Source organism: Zonotrichia albicollis, chromosome 1 (genome assembly GCF_047830755.1).
Source record: "Zonotrichia albicollis isolate bZonAlb1 chromosome 1, bZonAlb1.hap1, whole genome shotgun sequence".
Taxonomy (NCBI): Eukaryota; Metazoa; Chordata; class Aves; order Passeriformes; family Passerellidae; genus Zonotrichia; species Zonotrichia albicollis.
This window is the reverse complement of record NC_133819.1, coordinates 107,021,132-107,039,147: the sequence shown is the minus strand read 5'-3', so window position 1 is coordinate 107,039,147 and position 18,016 is coordinate 107,021,132. Positions and strand designations below refer to the sequence as shown.

General features: G+C 34.8%; 1 protein-coding gene across 3 annotated transcripts in view; it reads left to right on the top strand.

The window, feature by feature from the left end:
- ROCK1 (Rho associated coiled-coil containing protein kinase 1) overlaps positions 1-18,016 on the top strand; it is an 83,336-nt gene that overhangs the window by 45,514 nt on the left and 19,806 nt on the right. For all 3 annotated transcript variants that reach the window (XR_003381253.2, XM_005490719.3, XM_026795659.2), the window contains exons 11-24: positions 914-980; positions 4,313-4,401; positions 5,959-6,007; positions 6,583-6,718; positions 7,087-7,178; positions 7,294-7,540; positions 9,067-9,173; positions 10,230-10,380; positions 11,304-11,464; positions 12,328-12,512; positions 13,266-13,335; positions 14,761-14,855; positions 16,165-16,330; positions 17,886-17,979. Coding sequence is in view for 2 of the 3 variants with exons in the window: in XM_005490719.3 (XP_005490776.1) it covers positions 914-980; positions 4,313-4,401; positions 5,959-6,007; positions 6,583-6,718; positions 7,087-7,178; positions 7,294-7,540; positions 9,067-9,173; positions 10,230-10,380; positions 11,304-11,464; positions 12,328-12,512; positions 13,266-13,335; positions 14,761-14,855; positions 16,165-16,330; positions 17,886-17,979 (1,709 nt within the window). In the remaining variant the exon portion in view is untranslated. The remainder of the gene's footprint in view (positions 1-913; positions 981-4,312; positions 4,402-5,958; positions 6,008-6,582; positions 6,719-7,086; positions 7,179-7,293; positions 7,541-9,066; positions 9,174-10,229; positions 10,381-11,303; positions 11,465-12,327; positions 12,513-13,265; positions 13,336-14,760; positions 14,856-16,164; positions 16,331-17,885; positions 17,980-18,016) is intronic.

The following is an 18,016-nucleotide window of genomic DNA, read 5'->3' as shown; positions in this document are numbered from 1 at the left end:
TCACATTCTTACTGCTCAACAGCCCTGGTGTGTAAAATAGGGTGGCTTCTTGTACTGCAAACAGCAAGCTTGTTTCCATAGGAAACTTTCATTTCCACTTTGTCATTTGGTTGTCTGAAAGCCAGATTGATGTTTAATTTCACCATGGTTTGGAGATGCCTTTATTTTACTCTCCTTGATCTTTTGGAGAGGTTTTTTTATATCTGGAAATATCCACGTGAAGCAAAAAGGACGTGTCCATCTTTCTCAGTTCATGTGTTGAAGTGTTATTTCTCACATAATCTGAAGCACTTAATAGATGCTTTATGTCTCTTTAGATCAGTTAGCAGGCCAAGAATATCACATCAAATACCAAAGGAATTTGAAAACAGTAATTTGTATTTATTTGCCTAACTCTCCAGATTCATCGCAACTAGAAATTTATGGTATTTTTAGAAAACATTTACATAAAATGAGAACACTGGCTTCAGGGCAAACTTTTTGTGTGTAGAACTCTTAGTAACTTTGTTGAAAGTTACACAATCTCTGCAGACTTTGCTTCATTACTGCTACTTGCTGCATAAGTGCCTGAGTAAATATTTATGGGATGGAAGCCAATGAGAGTGTTGTAACTAAGGAAAGCAAAGATTTTTTTTAATGGTTATTAAAAAAAAGAAAAGTGGTTGTATTGTATTTGGCAGAAATCCTTTTTTCTGGAGGCCTTCTATTGCAGCTTTGTACTTTAACCTTTCAATAAATTGAATTTTTCAATTAAATGTGCTTAAATCTGATTATGTTGCTATTTGATTATCCACATTTTGGAGCAATAAATCTGGGAGTTATATTTTAGGATGTCTCTATTATCTTAATCTTTTTTTAAATAATTTTACTTTTAAACAACTCTTGAAATATAACTTTAAAAATGTTTTTGCAGGTATTTAGGTGTCCCTGCAGAAAATTCCAATGACAACAGAACAGGCTCCAGTGTGGACAAAAGTGTGGTATGTCTTCATCTTTATTGTATCCAATAAAGAGTCTGCTGCATATATAAATATATACTGCATATATGCCATAAACTGTTTGAGTTAGAAATGTCTCAAATTATCTTAGTATTTGGGATCAATGAAATCAATGCATGAGTTTTAGCTCTTTAGTATGGCCTCCCTAAGAAAGTTAATGGAAAAGCAGAATTTCACTTCTTAATATAACATTGGTTGTCCTGAATTGAATAAAATAGCCAAAACTTTTTGTGGAAAAGGATTCACAGTTTTTATCATTAGAAATATCAAAGTACTTGTGCCGTGTTTCTAGAGTGCCTCATTGATCCTGGGTTGCTTTGTGGCAGCCATGGAGTCTGGACTTCCAGTGAACTCAGTGGAAGGTGGAAGACAATGTACCAAGCATGGGCATTCTGCTCCTTCACTGGCCTTCCCCACAAGCTATTGGGGGTTGGGGCACTCATGATCTGCATTTCTAGAGCAGCTCACCTAGCAAGAAATGCTCAGGAATGCTTTCAGTTACATATTCCCAAACATCTCAGCAGTCAGGTTTCCAGGAATATATGCTAAGGTGTTTGAGACTTGGTTGAGTGCTTGGATTCTATGTTAAGTTCTGATATAAATCAAACTATTCCCTGAAAGTGGTTTGATATGTTACAAATTACATTATTTCCAGAAGAAAACATGGTCAAAAATTGATAATTAACTTTAAATCTTGGCTTTGACTAATCTGTGTTCCCTTTTCTCTTAAACTAGCAATGAAAAGGACACATGGCACTACCCAGAGAAAATTTGTACAGGGCAGGGGAACTGGTTATGTCCTTTACTGGGCAAGTGAATTTAATCACTGAAATATCTTGATTTTTTATGTATATTGATGTGTTTGATATACTTTCTTTTCTTTATAAGTGTTTGACTGTTGATACAGTAAAATTTTAAAACAAAGCCAGACTTTCCAGTATTTGAAAGTACTTAAAACTGTGTGCTGGCTTTTGGCTGACTTTGAAGAGAGTTACCGAGTGGACTTGGCATACTCACTGGAATACTACTCAGTGTGTAGCTGAAAAATCCTCAATAGTCCTGTCCATGTTGTCAGACATATTCAAAAGTATTGTGACTTTAGCAGTTTTAGGAGGTGAAGGTCTGGAAGAATTTGAGTGATATAGGAAGGTTTAAATTGATGTTAAGTCTTTATTACAAGTTATGTTTCCCCCACAGTTCTTTCTCAGCTGTTTTTCTTTCATTACATGCTGCAATGAAAATGGTAATGTTGCCACACAGTTAGCAAATCAGTTAGTTCCAGAAATATAACACAAGATGCTACCTGGTCTCTCTGCATTTTGATGTCTGTGTTTTGAATGTCTTGGGAGAAAGACATGAGTGCTACAAATTTTCAAGAAATTAATTGTTTTGCAAGTGTGTAAAACTTAACAGAATTAGGCCATGGTGTTGTGCGAAAATAGAATTCTATATCCTTTTACTGAATATCAAACCTCTTTGAAGATCTGATTGCTTACTTTGGTTTAGTGCTGCCATAACCACCTGTAAACAGTTCAGATTTTAAGAAGAAGGAGATTAAGAGATTCTTTTGCACCGAATCTTAGGTTTCTTCATTGCTCAGGGTACAGAACCAGACTCACTATGCTGAAGTGAGTAAGAAAAAAAAAATTACAGTTCCAGAGAGCTTTTTCTTTACTTCTCTGTTGCCAACAGGCTTTTCTTCAGTCCTTTCCTCCCCTTCTTCCTACTCAAAATGGAGACCAGGAGCAAACTAAAGCTTAAAGGCGTGCTTTTATACTGAGTTAATTGTAACTTAGGATTTTCTGGAGGTATTCTTTAGTCTATTGATAGCAGATTGTGCAGAACTTTGCCCGGAAGCCTGTTGTCTCTCCTGATATAATTAGACTGCTCAGCGAGCCCAGATGGGTCCCTGGGGTGCAGCCTGATGTGAGAACACGCAGAGAACAGGAGGATGCGATAGCAGCCCGGGCGAGCCGGGGGCAGTGCAGAAATGCCTCAGTCACCAGATGTCCTTGTAGACTTTTTCTCATCTATCCCATTTAGTTCCTCTGTGCACCCTGTCTGGAAGGGCTATAACATGAGTGAAAGGAGATGGAAGAGCAATCACATGGAACCTTTGTTATCCTCTGGTTTGGGGCATTTGCTGTGGTCCTTTCTTACTACAGTGAGAGCCTTTAAATAGTCTTGCTTCTTGCTTTATTTCTCAGTGGTTCATACCAAGGAGATAAATGTGTTGTGTAGTGGTCTTTTCTTTGGCCTCAAAGTCTAGATTTAGAAGCCGTCCCTTGTTTTTAACTACAAGCATTGTCTGAGCCACATAGTGTTATGTTCTATGTCACACCAGTAATTTGTTTTCCAGAGCTGCTCTGTTAAGTGTTGAAATGTCTAATTTTTGGAAGTTTTTTGAGATTTTGGAGTTAAAGCGGGAAACAACAAAGCAAAGCATCAGAAGCACTTGAAAATGTTGCTTTGAGGAGAGTCTAGATTAGGAATCTAGTGCTTCTCTGTGCAGTTCCAAGAGCATTGAGAGAAATATGTAAAAATTAAATAGACTGAAATCTTTACAATATCAGTGGAAAGGTTTATAAAGAATCAACCAACATGAGGTTGACTTGATGAGCTCCTTCATCATGTTAAATGAGGATTTTGATTTTGGAATGGGATTATTATGCCTAGATATTCAATTGAAGGTGGTAGATACTTTGAGACTGCGTGAAAGGAATTAATTTCTGAGTTTATCCTGCTGGCAAACAGTACATGCAGTAATGTGCCATATTAACATCTGAAGTTTGTTACTGTCTTTCAAACCTTGGTACAGTTCTAGCTGTAAAAATGACCTCTGATTAAAAAGGTGAGAGCACTTTCTCCCATTGCAGTAACTGGCTGGCCTGGTTCTGCTTCCTGAACTTGTTGGGAGCTTGAAGATGCATTGCAAAATACAGGTGGTGGTCATGCTAGAAGAAATTTTGAGACTTACTAAAGTGTCTTCTTACATTTTTGCAGTAATATATTTAGCCAGGTACTGAAGATATGTAAAACAAGGAGGATTTGATTTAGCTTAGCCCTGTGAATTTTGAAGATACCTAAAATTTCATGTGAATTCAAATGAAAAAAACTGTCTTACTTTTTGTAATTAAATTGTGGGAGGGCAGGGAGGAAGGGACATGCATCACGTTTTAATAAGGTAAAATGTCTTATTTTGGTAGAAGAAAGTAAGCTGTGATGCAATGTAAGCAGAACTGAGTATTATGAAATACATTTTAAAGTTTCTAAATTTAATGCATGTTCTTTCATGTACAAATATATATTTAAAGCTGGAAAATATGCAGAAGATGATCTATGAGTTGGAAGAACAGCTACATAATGAAATGCAGTTGAAAGATGAAATGGAGCAGAAGTGCAGGTGAGCCTTTGAACTTCAATTGTTTACATAATTTAAGTATATCTAACACTTCAGCTCTGTGGTACTGCTTTAGGAATTACCAGGATAACACTAAGAATAGTGTTGTAGTTCTCCAGGAGAGTTCCAGGCATAGATCTAAGTCATTCCAAAATTTTCTTGAGTATGGTATAGAGAATTTTTTTTTTTCGTTGACAGCCCTGTAACACATGTTCTTTCTGAGCACTTAATTGTTTCAGTTTACCTGATATCTCTGTATTCAGATGTTTTATTGGACTAAGGTACATGCTCACCATACTGATTTTTTTTTGAAAATGTGAAATTCTGTATATATGGCATATATTGGATTATTAAAATTAATTAGGTGTTTTCTAAATACAGGGTACTTGTTGGAAAACCACCTTTTTTTTTTCTATGGCTGACATTTAAGAACAATAGTTTGCTTTCTGAAATTTTGTTTCTACCATGCTGAAGTAGCAGCTATGTGAGAATTGGCATTTTTCCTGCAGTCACATGAACAGACAGTTGAGATTCCCCTTTTCTGATAATCAGACATTTTTACTGAGAGTCATGCAAATGAAATTCCCCTTCAGTTAGCTTCTCCTTTTGAAGTCTTTTGCTGAAGAATTGAATAATCCCAAGAGGCAACACTAGGTATATGATGCAGGAAGAATTTAGTCTTGTGAATTAGAACCATAGTGTGTAGCTGTACAAGCTCCTTAGGTGCAAACTGGTAACTGAAATGGGGAATTTAGGCTGTGTGACTCTGTTGCTTACTTACACACAAGCTCACTGTTGGCACATTCTGATTGCTCTCCACAAGCAGAACATGCATTCTTGAAGGATATTCAGTAGATGTCTTCATGTCTTACTACTGAATCGGTCAGAGCACAACCATGTCTTCTGGTTTGTCGTGCCATTCATTGCAGAGTTAGTAGATGGGAGATATCCCTAACTATTGTAACTGCCTCTTTTACCTGCCAGGCAGCCTTGTCTGGGTCCTCTTTGCTGGTTCTTTGAAGAGGGATGGCTGCCTGCAGGAATGCAATGGATGTGTCAATGCTATTGCCAGTTAAATGATATTTACTGTGCATTTCACACACTCTCTGTAGTTCAGTCTTCTAATACATTGTTTCAACGGAGAGACTTGCAAATAATATTGTTCATGTACCTTTATCTGTAGTAGGGAGCTGGCTCCTGTGGAATTATTAATGAGCTATTTTAGATATTTGAAGGTCATAACTAGAGGAAGTTTTAGCAGTTTACCAGGGTATTCTAACCTTTAGGATAGCCTGTTGTGTACGTATGCTGTTTTTTGCAGATAAAGGGATAAAATGTGACACCTAAAGTTTCACATATTTAATCTGTAACAAAGCTGATAAATACTTAGTGATATATTTTACAAATTATTTGCAATGGTTGATTGTCTTCCTCAGCTTTAAATGTTCATTACAAAATAACATTAATCAAAATATTAACATTTAGTAATGGTCATGAATCAGTTCACTAGAAAAGCAGTATGTATAATTTATCTGTTAAATGATCTTGTTTTATTTTTAGATCTTCAAACATAAAGCTAGACAAGATAATGAAAGAGCTGGATGAAGAGGTAATATTTTTCTCCCCTGAAGATGCCTTAATTGGGTAAAGGGTGGAGTTAGGAATAGTATTTTCATGATTCTAAAATATTTTTTCTGTGACTAAAAAAAATATTGTTCTGTGTTCAAGTTTGAGACCTAACGATCATGTTTCAATACGTAACATTGGGAGATTACATTTTATTTGTAGTCATTTATAAAAACTTTTCTTTCTGTTAATTATGCTGATTTATGTTTACTTTGATTAATATTTTACTTAGTCTTGCTTGTTGCAAGTTTTCTGGAGTTTATCAAAGTCAATTACTACAAAAATGAAGACAATTTTTTATTGAGTCCTTGTCTCTTAATAATTTTAATAGTTAGTTTAGATATAATTGTACTAACAACAATTTTTCTAGTAATTGCATAAATTTTTCATGTAGAAGTTAAAAAAGCTGTCTTTTCTGAAAATCTTTCCAAGGAAGCCAGAAATTCATTCATTTGAAACAATCAGTTTCCATGTGTAATTAGTTGCAGAGATCATGCAACTGGTTTAGCGATCATTCCTTAAAATGTAAGTATAAAATACCAGTTCTTTGAATTTTAGGGAAATCAAAGGAAGAACTTGGAAACAGCAGTGTCTCAGATTGAGAAGGAAAAGGTGGTATTACAACATAAAATAAATGAGTACCAAAGAAAATTTGAACAAGAGAATGAAAAAAGACGTAATGTGGAAAATGAAGGTATGCAATATTGTCCCAACATTGACACTGAGGACATACATGATGTGTTTTGGGGAGTGATTAGTGTCATAGTATCTTAAGTGCTGTGCAACTTTAAGGTTTGAAAAGGGATCTTTTCAAATTATGAACACAGATTTTGAGTTAATTTTTTTTTTTTTTTAATTTTCAAATTCTGTACTCTGCAGCGCTGTGCTGTGTTGTTGGTCTGCAAGGACAAAATTCGACATAAAAATATATATAAGAAGCAAAAAGTCAACAAAAACCTATCAGTGCAAAACAATATTTTGGAGCATGTTTATGTGAAAAAACAAGAGTAAAACCCTAAGGTTTTTATAGTATGCTGTATTAATGGTGCAATTTCTCTTTAGTGTCCACACTAAAAGATCAGATGGAAGACTTGAAAAAAATCAGCCAGCATTCACAAATTTCAAATGAGAAGATAACACAGTTACAAAAACAAGTACGTTGCTTGTGATCCTTGTCTTCATTATTTCTTAGATTTCAGCATTCCGATGTAGCAAAACTGTCTCCATAATCTTTATATTTGAGAATCTTTGTCTGGTTTATTTTTACAGCTAGAAGAAGCAAATGATTTGCTGAGGACAGAATCTGACACAGCTGCAAGACTGAGAAAGGGCAACACAGAAATGAGCAAGTCATTAAGTCAGGTAGAATCACTGAATAGAGAACTTCAGGAAAGGTGCAGAGTTCTGGAAAGCACAAAACTGCAGGTGGAGAAAGATTATTATCAACTACAAGCAGCTTTGGAGTCAGAACGAAGGGATAGAAGTCATGGATCTGAAATGATTGGAGAACTACAGGGTAATTATTCTCAATTTATACCTTACCAAAAAAAGTTGTGATAACCTTATTTAAGTGAAGTAGAGTTTGGTCGCGGGAGGAAAGCCAAAAAAAAGGTGTGACTGAAAATTTTCTGAAGATTGGATCTGGGTTCCTGATCATGTTGAGCAGCTCTTGGGAGAGAGAGAATACCAAAATCAAAGAGTGTCAAACACTGATAGTGAGTCTGGGGCTGTGCTGACCATAAGTCTGAGTCCAGTGGTGCTAAAATATGAAGAGCTGATACAGTGCTAGAGAAGATGCAGCATTGTCTTACTACCTTGTGCAATAGCCAAGTTGGTATATCTTGGACTTGCTCTTCTTTCATGTGTGAAGGAGGCTATTGTTTTGTTAAATTGTGTTTGTTTTCTTTTATGAGGATTCTACATTACTTTTACGTGTAAGGTTAAGAGCACAATAAGGCATGCAGATGCGGAATCCTTTTTTTCAGGATGATTAAAACTATTCTACTATTTGTATTGATTCTTCCAAAGTAGAAACTATTCAGATGCATTAGTTCATGCCAGTGGCTGTGCTAATGTACCCTGACTCTTAACTTGCCATTTTGAACCATCTGTCTGCAGTATTCAGTTTCCATGAGGTCCTTTTGATGAGGACTCTCCTTTCCCTACTAAAAGAGAGTGTGTAAGACAGAGACTTTATACCAGGGTCTGTAGTGACAGGACCAGGGGCAATGGTTTTAAATTGCAGGAGAGTATGTTTTCATTAGATATAGGAAGAAATTTTTACAGTAAGGGTGGTGAGACCCTGGGACAGCTTGGCCAGAGAAACTGTTGTTGCCTTGTCTCTGGAAGTGTTTCTGGCTAGGTTGGATGGGGCTTTGAGCAGCAGGGTCTAGTGAGACGTGTTCCTGCATGTGATAGGGAGATTGGACTAGATGATTTTCAGAGATCCCTTCCAAACCATGGGATTCTCTTTAGTATTTCATATAAACTCTTATGCCACATCTACCCCTGTGTACCCATCTACCCACATCCCTAACTGCCACATTTACACATCTTTTGAACAATTTCGGGGTGGTAATACCACACCTTCCGTGGGGGGCCTTTTTCAGTGTCTGACTTCCCCATGGTCTGAGTCACACTTAGGTGAATACATGTTCTGTTAGTACCCAAAAATACATTTGAAACTGACTTTCTGTGTAATGTGCCTTATCTACCTGTTAATGAAGTTAGCATCACTTATAGGTGCTTGTTCCATAGTCTACCAGAACTTGGGTTAATGAAAGAAATTCTGAATATTAGATAATGGAAGTGATGGAAGGCAGGAACCATTTTTGCATGATTAGTTTTTGTGAATTGTTACTGATGATGTGCATAAAGAGTGTCTAAAAAGGGCAGTTTGCTCTACAATGTATGGCCTTTGCGTGCCTGAACAATTTGAATTATTTGAAATATTTTATGGGCCCAGAAATCAATAAAAGTTGCAAAGACAATTGATCTAAGTAATGTAACTAATATTGAGTGATACTTAATTTTTTGTGGCAGTTCGGATTACAGCTTTACAAGAAGAAGTAAAAAACATTAAAAACAATCTTGAAAGAGTGGAAGCAGAAAGAAAACAAGCACAGGATATGCTTAATCATTCAGAAAAGGTATGGTGAAATGATGTTGAGGCTGATGCTCTTTGTCAGCTTTTGACTATATTTTTAAATGTTATTGATGTTTCCAAGTCCTCAGGTAGTTCTTACTTGTAGCATTGTGCAAGAAAATTGTGTTTGTCATTCATTATCACTGATTCAAGGATCCAATCCCACTGCCAGTAGCAAGGAATTTTTTTCTGCCTGCCTAACTATGACTGCAAAGTCTTGCTTCTGAAAATCTATAAACTTTTTAAAAATCTGGTTTTGTTTTTGTGGGGGTTTTTGTTGTTGTTGTTGTTTTTTTTGGTGGGGGGAGGTGTTTTTTCTTTTTTAATCTTTACTGGATTTTAATTTGACTGGATCAGTGCCAGGCAGGCTTTTTAATCAACTTTGGTGCGGAATTTTTTCTGTCCTTCCGTCCTTCCTTCTAAATGTTCCTCTAACATCTCTGATCCCTTCCATATGATGGAAAAACAAGTTAACAGTAAGAGGAAATCCTGCACCCTTTCTCCAGACAGACTGCAGAGTTAACTCTGTCTGGTGAGGTCAGGTAAAGACTTTCTGTGCTGTGTGGTCTGTGCGAATAAACCAGAGATAGAACAGCCTGTCAGGGAAGGGGACAAGCAATTCTAATTTGTTGTTATGTGAAGAAGCCATTCAAAGCCCAGTGCTTGTCTCTCAAAGCACATCTCCAATGCTTGTTTGGTGAATTACTGTTAATGCCTGGCAATCCTAGCAATGAAATAACCCAAATCCATCCAGGTAACAATAATTCAGATTCCTCTGTGCTCGAGGATGTCCGTTTGTTAGTTGTATGTTTCCAGTTTAGATGACTACCGAGTATACAAATGGTGAAGTTTCCGTTTTCTTGCAAATTTGTAGACTACTGAAAAAAAGTCAGTGAAATTTTTTCCAGAACACTGAGTACAGTTTTGGTCTGTTACTGTTCTTTGCTAAGCATGGAAAATAACATTGATAATCTCTTGATAACAAAAATGTAATACTAAAAAAGGGAATAAAAATTCTTCAGGTATTACAGAAATCTGATCACTTTTTCCTTATCTTTAGGAAAAGAATAATTTAGAGATAGATTTGAACTACAAGCTGAAATCCTTACAAGACCGGTTGGAACAGGAAGTGAATGAGCACAAAGTGACAAAAGCGCGGTTAACTGACAAACACCAGTCGATAGAGGAGGCAAGATCAGTTGCAATGTGTGGTAAGTATTTCCTGCAAGTTTCAGGTGAATACATAATAAAACATGTTCTGATTATGATATTTCAATACACATTGTGGTACACTGTAGTACTCTTGCACTAGTGTTTGATCCCTTTTATAAAGAAAATGTATATTAAAATCTTAAAACGTGAAAACTACACATTTTAAATTATTTTCTCTAACATGCTATTTCATAAAAATTGTATTGTTTCTTAGTGTTTTACATACCTTACTTTAAAGCCTTCCTTGGCTTCTAAAATGCTATATTGAATCTTGAGATTCTGTCTAATGCTAAACAGAATTGAAAGAATGCATTATCAGGAGAGATGTCTTAGGGCATTCATTCCTGTGTACCTGCATTAAAAATACCAGTGGTGTATTAGGCTTGTCTGAAGTGAAGTGAGAATTTTTTTTTTTATATATGTATAACCATGAATCAAAGGTGTGTCTTGATTTTGTAATTGAGTATGTCAGGTTTTCCTGTGAAGGTCATCAGTACCTAAATGTGGCTTTTAGAGGTAACAATAATGGTAGCATTTTTTCTTTTGCTGCTATCCATGGAAATCAAACTTTGCCTCACGTCAAAATAATTACTTCAAGAATCTGTGCTTTTTATTTCTTTCACTGTTTATCTTTCAGTTGTCATGATAATATTCCAGTGCTTTGAATGAAGAATGGAATAAAAAATATTTTTATTTTTTAGTGTTCCTTGTAATAATGCCAGGATCTTTTTTCTTTCAAAAAAAAAAAAAAAAAAGGAAAAACAAACAGTAGAAAAGCTGAAAATCAAACGGCAGAAAAGCTTATATAGCTGAACAAAAAGGTCTGAAAAATATTAGGATATTTATGACTGTTTTTACAAATGCATGCTTGCAGATGCTATGTAATAATTTCTGTTATTTTTATTTCCTTAATCTTTTTTAGAAATGGAAAAAAAGATAAGGGAAGAACGGGCAGCAAGAGAAAAGGCAGAAAATAGAATAGTTCAAGCTGAAAAACAGTGTTCCATGTTGGACTTTGACCTGAAGCAATCTCAGCAGAAACTGGAACATCTTCTTCAGCAAAAGGAGAGACTGGAAGATGAAGTAAGTAAAAGGTTCATCACTAATAATTTTCTATATAAATAAGAAATTAGAGTTGAACTGAGAAATAGAAAATTAAATTCACTTATACTGAGCTCCTTATATAATACAAGTCTCAGTAGAACCAAGGATAGTTGTTGGCCTAAGTAGGTTTAGGTAATTTCTGTTTGTTTCATGACTCTAGCATGTCTTCCATATTTGAACTTCAATTCAATATAACACTTTTTTTTTGTATTTTCTCTTTTTCTAAAGAAAAAAAATTTGCTTGTGGATTTGACTGTGCAGTCTGATTGATGTGGATGATTTACAGGTCTGAGTTTGTGTTGTGTAGTTTGCATTCTTTCCTTTTGTTCAAGAAATGCAATTAGAATATTGAGTGTGAAAACTAGGTACTAAGAATAATAGCTTCATTCTTTTTCTTTACAGGACAGTGGGAATGAATTTTATGACACCTTTCTTAGGGGTCACAACTCATGTAAATTAGTTTTTATGTACCTGATAAGCTGCATTTTTTTTCTAGGGTGAGAGATTTTTAAGATCTGAAATCCATGGAGAGGTTTGCAGACAGTTTAGGTTCCTTCACTTGTTGTCTTTCAGATAAGTTAAATTAGGGGCTTTGAAATAACTAAAAATGGGAAAGCTTTATCATTCTGCAGCATCATAGCCATATGTTCTAAGGGCAGCAGCTTTGTGTGAGATTATTACACTGAAGTGTTTGGAGATTCAGGAATACTCTGACGTGTGTTACACAGTGTAGCATCTAGTCAGTGGTGTTTAATATAAAATAATCCATATGTGAAACCTCTTCAGCCACATGCAATTGGTTATTTAGCAAAGGCTCCTAAATGGAAATATTTCTCATTTAGGTAAGGAATCTGACACTTAAGCTAGAGCAAGAGACGAATAAGCGAATAATGGCACAGAATGAATTAAAGGCACAAGCTTTTGAAGCTGATAACTTGAAGGGTTCTGAGAAGCAGCTGAAACAGGAAATCAATACCTTGTTGGAAGCAAAGAGATTACTGGAATTTGAGTTGGCTCAACTTGCAAAGTAAGTAAAAACGTGAAGTAAAATGGAAAAAATTGCTTAATTATACATGTGCTATTTTGCCTGTTCCTGCTAGTGAATAAAGTTCTCTGGAGCATAGGCATTTTTTCCTAAACTGAAAGAGTATTTTTAGCTGCGTGTTATGATTCCTATGTAGCTGCCTGTTATGATTTCTATATAGCCTTCAGTGTTGGAATATTTTTGTTATGAGCTACAATTCAGAACAGTTCTTGGCTCACCATTCTATGTTAAGGCACACACACATATACATGATTGTGTGTGTATATATATGTATATGTGTATATATATATATATATGCCTTTTTTATTTGAATGACTTTTTTATGGATTGACTCTGATGCTACTTACTAAATCATATGGGACTTTTAGTACATGGGAGTCAATAGTTTCCTTTCATTGCCTGATTAATTTTCTTAATCTTTTTTTTTTCTTTATCTTAAAATGAAGACATTTTTCATTAATTGGACTTCTGTCATATATTCTTTCAGCTGGCTTGATGTTTCTCCATTTAGAGTACTTCTTGGCTTCTAAATTACATACTGAAAGGATCATTGTTTTAGACTAAGAACTGTGTTAAATCAGAATTCTAAGATACAGCAAACTGTTGCTCTTTGTGAAGTCATATGTATGCAAATGGAAGATCATTGTAGAATGCTGTTCTGGTTAGAAATTGTCTTTGTCTTTTGTTAGTAGCTGACTTTTTAAATGTTTCCCTTTTTTTTTAATTTCTTCAAAGACAGTACAGAGGAAATGAAGGTCAGATGCGAGAGCTTCAGGATCAGCTTGAAGCTGAGCAGTATTTTTCGGTAAGACTTGTAAGGAATTGTGTGTAAGGAATTTTGACATAAAATCATTTAACAGTGAATAGTTGAAACTAAAATTGTGTTAATGCAAGTAACAGCCTTGCATAAATCAGCAGTTCAGAAAATCCTGCTTGAAATACAAACGAGGAGCAAAATATTAGAGAACATTACATGTTGTATCTAAAATGTTGTTTTCTTGTTTGTCAAAGCTGACTTTACATTGAGTAACTCTTACCTGAATTTTTCATCAGAGTTGTTCCCATCCTGAGATTAGAAAGGAGATACTTTTCTGATTCAATTGCAAACTTTACAGAGAGTTGAAAATCTCCAAACTTACTGGAAAATAGCTCATGCTTTTCATCTACCACACATACATTTAAGAACCATAGACCCAGTAGCATTCTGCATGTGTTCCTTATTCTGAAAATCTGCCTTCTCTGCACCTGAATCACTGAAGGACCTTACTGGGTATTCCAGGTAGCCAAAATGTGTATTTCATAGATGTAGTTTGGTCTGTTTTGTCTCTGTGAAAAGAAGCAATAGGATAAAATTCTCTGTAATACCTGAACTTCAAATACATTTGTGAATATGGACAGACTCATTCCACTTTGGGAAATACTTTTAAATTTGGTTTTTCCTGGGAGAGGCAGTAAAAAATTTTGTTTACTAAACTACATGTGATTATCATTTCATTATCTGTTACAGAGCCTTTTTCTGCATTTCTCCATGACATACTGCTTATAAGAAGATGCAGAGCATTGTGTTTCTCAGTTTCTTCTTTTTTCGCTAATTTGTAGTTTAAATAAGACATTCATAATTCAGTCTGAATATTTACAAAAGTAGTTTACTGTAGAAGATCAGATTTTAATTTTCAAAATTACAGGTGATGGTAATATTAAAAATATAATAATAAAACCCAGAAGTAATTCACAGCAGTAAGTAATTTACATAAATCAGACCTCAGCTGAATCCCTTACTAAGTTTGTACAGAAAAAGCTTAAGATTCTAAGAGAAAAAGTACATGGACACAAAGAGAATGCAACAGGTGAAAGCCCAGAATGATGTTAGGCTTGTTGGATGAACATTTTGAGACAAGTGATGCTTCAAGATGCAGTTTGCATCTTGTGTGTTGTGTCCGGGAGACCTGTTCTGCTGTGTCACAGTGCCTTCTCTCTCTTTTGCAACACTTGTATTTGTGCAGCTATGTAAGGAAACACACTAGAAATTGAAAACTAATTTGGTCATATCAGTTCCCTACCTAACAGAAACAGTAAAGAAGCATCTGGGAGAGGAAGGAAGGAGGAAATTTCACTAATGGTAGTATTGGCATTGTGTTGGAGTTTGACAAATTCAAACTAAGTAGTCTGAAAATGAGGAATTTCAGTATGGAATTTGAATAATGATTTTTTGTAATGCTTTCTTTTACAGACACTTTACAAAACTCAGGTTAAGGAACTGAAAGAGGAAATTGATGAAAGGAATAAAGAAACACAAAGAAAAATGCAGGATTTGCAAAATGAGAAGTATGCCCATTATGTTTCTCACATACACCTAAGTTTTTCCTTGTAATACTGTCTTACTCATGTGTACTTTGAATCAGATCTAAGATGTTTTAATTCCTTTAGAAAAAGGCCTCAAAAGTGTTCCATAACACCTTGTAAGTGGCAAATACATAGGATGTTACCTATACTGACTCACAAAGCCAAATATGGTTATAAATATTTGCTTTGGATATTATCATGTCTGTAAGAAGAATAATGACTTCTCTGAAAATTTACTAAGATTCAAAAATTTTGAAAGACATTCCAATTTTGGTTATCATCTCACCTTTTGGTTATCATCTCAGCTCACCTCAGCTTTTAAAATTTGATTATATTATCCTGATAATTACTTAATATATTTATATAGTCAGTAAAATAATTTGAGAAAAAGATAACGAAGTTTTTGAAATTTAGTATACTTCTGATTGCAGCTGAACTAGTTATTATTAACAGCCGTCAATTATGATATACTATTTTCTAAGCTGTCAAATAAGAAAAAAAAAAATTAAGCTTGTTTTTCCAATTCCTTAATTTATTTTATGTTCTGAAGATGGAGACTGTGGCCTTACGCATCAAGTACAGTTTCTTCTAAAGTCTGTGTCTCTTGTTCTGCCTGGGGATTGACATTGGAAAGCAGTCTGAAGGGCAGAGGGTTATGTACAGTGTTCATTTTGTACAGCAGTTTGGTAGGCTAAGAAAGGGAGAAAGAAAAGATGTTGTGCTAATAAATATGGTGTAGGAGGAAAATATATGTGTCTCTGCAAGTTGTTGACGAGTGGTAACCAACATAAAGAAATGAGGAGGGAGGAGAAGGTAGGCAAGAGTTCCCTTATTCTCCTTGTGGTTATTTATTTTCTTACTTCTTTTTATAGATGCTTTGTATTCTATTCCCTCTCTATTCTCTGCAATCTTGTGTTCATCCTAAACGTTTCTCACTTGGATATAACTATGGGAATTATGATAATGGGCAAACGTGGATTAAGTATCTTTTTTTGGTCCATTTTGTACATATAATTTAGTTTTATTTTCTGTTCCTCGAAGATAGGAGAATCCATATTGGTGTTTCATGGATGATTGAGACGTTAATGAAAATCACAGTAAGCTTGCTGCTGTAGCTTGTGTGGACCATCAAAAGATACAAGTGTACAGAATGCGGTTTTGTAGCTCTTGCTTTTCTTAAGAAACTAAGATAATGACCATTAGCTGAGTGGTATAATTTGGGTTTGGTGGTCTTCCTGAAAATTTGGAATGTTTTGCATAGGAAAAGGAAATCTTAATGACCTTTTTACAGAGAAACACTCGCTGCCCAGTTGGATTTAGCAGAAACCAAAGCTGAGTCAGAACGGTTGGCACGGGCACTCGCTGAAGAGCAGTATTATGAACTGAATCAGGAGAGTAAAAAAGCTGCATCAAGGCACAGACAAGAACTGACTGATAAGGACATCATCATAAGAAGGGTAAATTAACTGTTATACCTGTATACATATATATCTCTCCTGGCTGGAAACCAAAATTCATGGTTTTAATTAATGAAGTCCTGTTGTGATTGTAAGTGATAACTAAGTATCTTATGTTTTGGGCTCACTTGAAACCTTTACATTTCATCATGTGACAAAATTCACATGATGAATGTGAATTCATCAAAACAAAATTCATTAATCTGAGGTGAGGCCAGAATGAAAGTCAAGTGAATGTCTATAATTCATTTATTAAGCCTTTTGTATTTACTTCTTGTGATTGCCAAGTGTATTATTTAAATCTTGTAAATTTGTAGAGCTGTATATTAGAGACTCTTACTGCAAAGTAACTTAGTCTTTAAAAAAAAAGCCACTTGAGAGTCTCAAGTTTCACAACCCAAACCCCAAAATGTAATTTTTGAATATGCTGTATAGCATAGTTTTTGGATGTTAATATGAGCTTGATAAATGTCTTTAACTGAAAAGTCTCAAACAGCAAGTCATATGTATCATAGTTATTTTATCATTGTTTTTTCCCATTTAGCATCAGTTTTGCATGTATTTTTAAAAATTCTGGGGGTGTAAAGTTCCAGGTGTAACTGAGCTTGGCTCAGTTGCTCAAAGCTTTCTGTTAATGCTACCATGGATATTCCATCTCTGTGAAAAGATAGTGCAAATAGTGTTTTTATTTCATGAATTTGCTTTTTTAAGCTTGAGATTTACAGAATACCACTATTTCTTAAGCAGCATTTAGAAGACTCTGTCTGTGGCATCAAAGGAATACCTTCTTGCCAATATATATTTGGTTTCAAGTTTCTGATTAATTTTGTCAGACAGCTTCATACACAGTTATTTGTATTGGCTTCAAACAAAACCTTTATTTAGGAATACAATTATGTCTGGTTTTTCACATGTATTTGTTAAGTGATCGTGGCTGTGGCAGTGAACGTGGTCACATATTCAAAGTTGTTGAGGTTTTCCTTTCCAGCTTTTTTCTTTTTTTTTTTTTTTTTTGCAAGCTCTGTACATATTTACCTATGTCTGCTTTGTCTTAATCCAAATATAGTTTTGTTTTTATCCTGATTTTCATGATTTATGCAGTAAATTGCATAAATATGCATATTTTCATGATTAGCAGTGAATGCCTTGTATCTACTCTAAATTTAATGCTGGAGTTATAGCATCTGTCAGCTACTTTTTTGTCTGGATTCATGGTATCAGGCCTCTACTTACTAGTTTTTCCAAAGTACAACAAATTAAAATTGCCACATTCCATAACTGACTCTAACTCTGCTTAAGTTGACTTTTGTTTCCATACAACAGTGTTGTCAGTTCTGCAGTGATAATTTTTTTGTCTGGGACAGGTGTATTTTGAGCCTTCTGGTAAATCAAAACAGCACAAGAATAGTAGCATTTTTTACACATTCACATAGGCAGAAAGTGTTCTAAGTAAATGGTTGTTATAGAATTAAGGGTATTTAAAATAATAGTATTATAGATAGTTTTAGAATTTATGTCAAATTCTTTATTCTAAAATGTGTTTCTTTTCATGTAGCTGGAAGAAACTAATAACACTTTAACCAAAGATGTTGATTTAATAACAAAGGAAAATTCAGAAATCAGTGAAAAATTTAAGAAACAAGAGGAAGGTATGTCATATATGGAGTTTTAATTTATCTGTTCTGA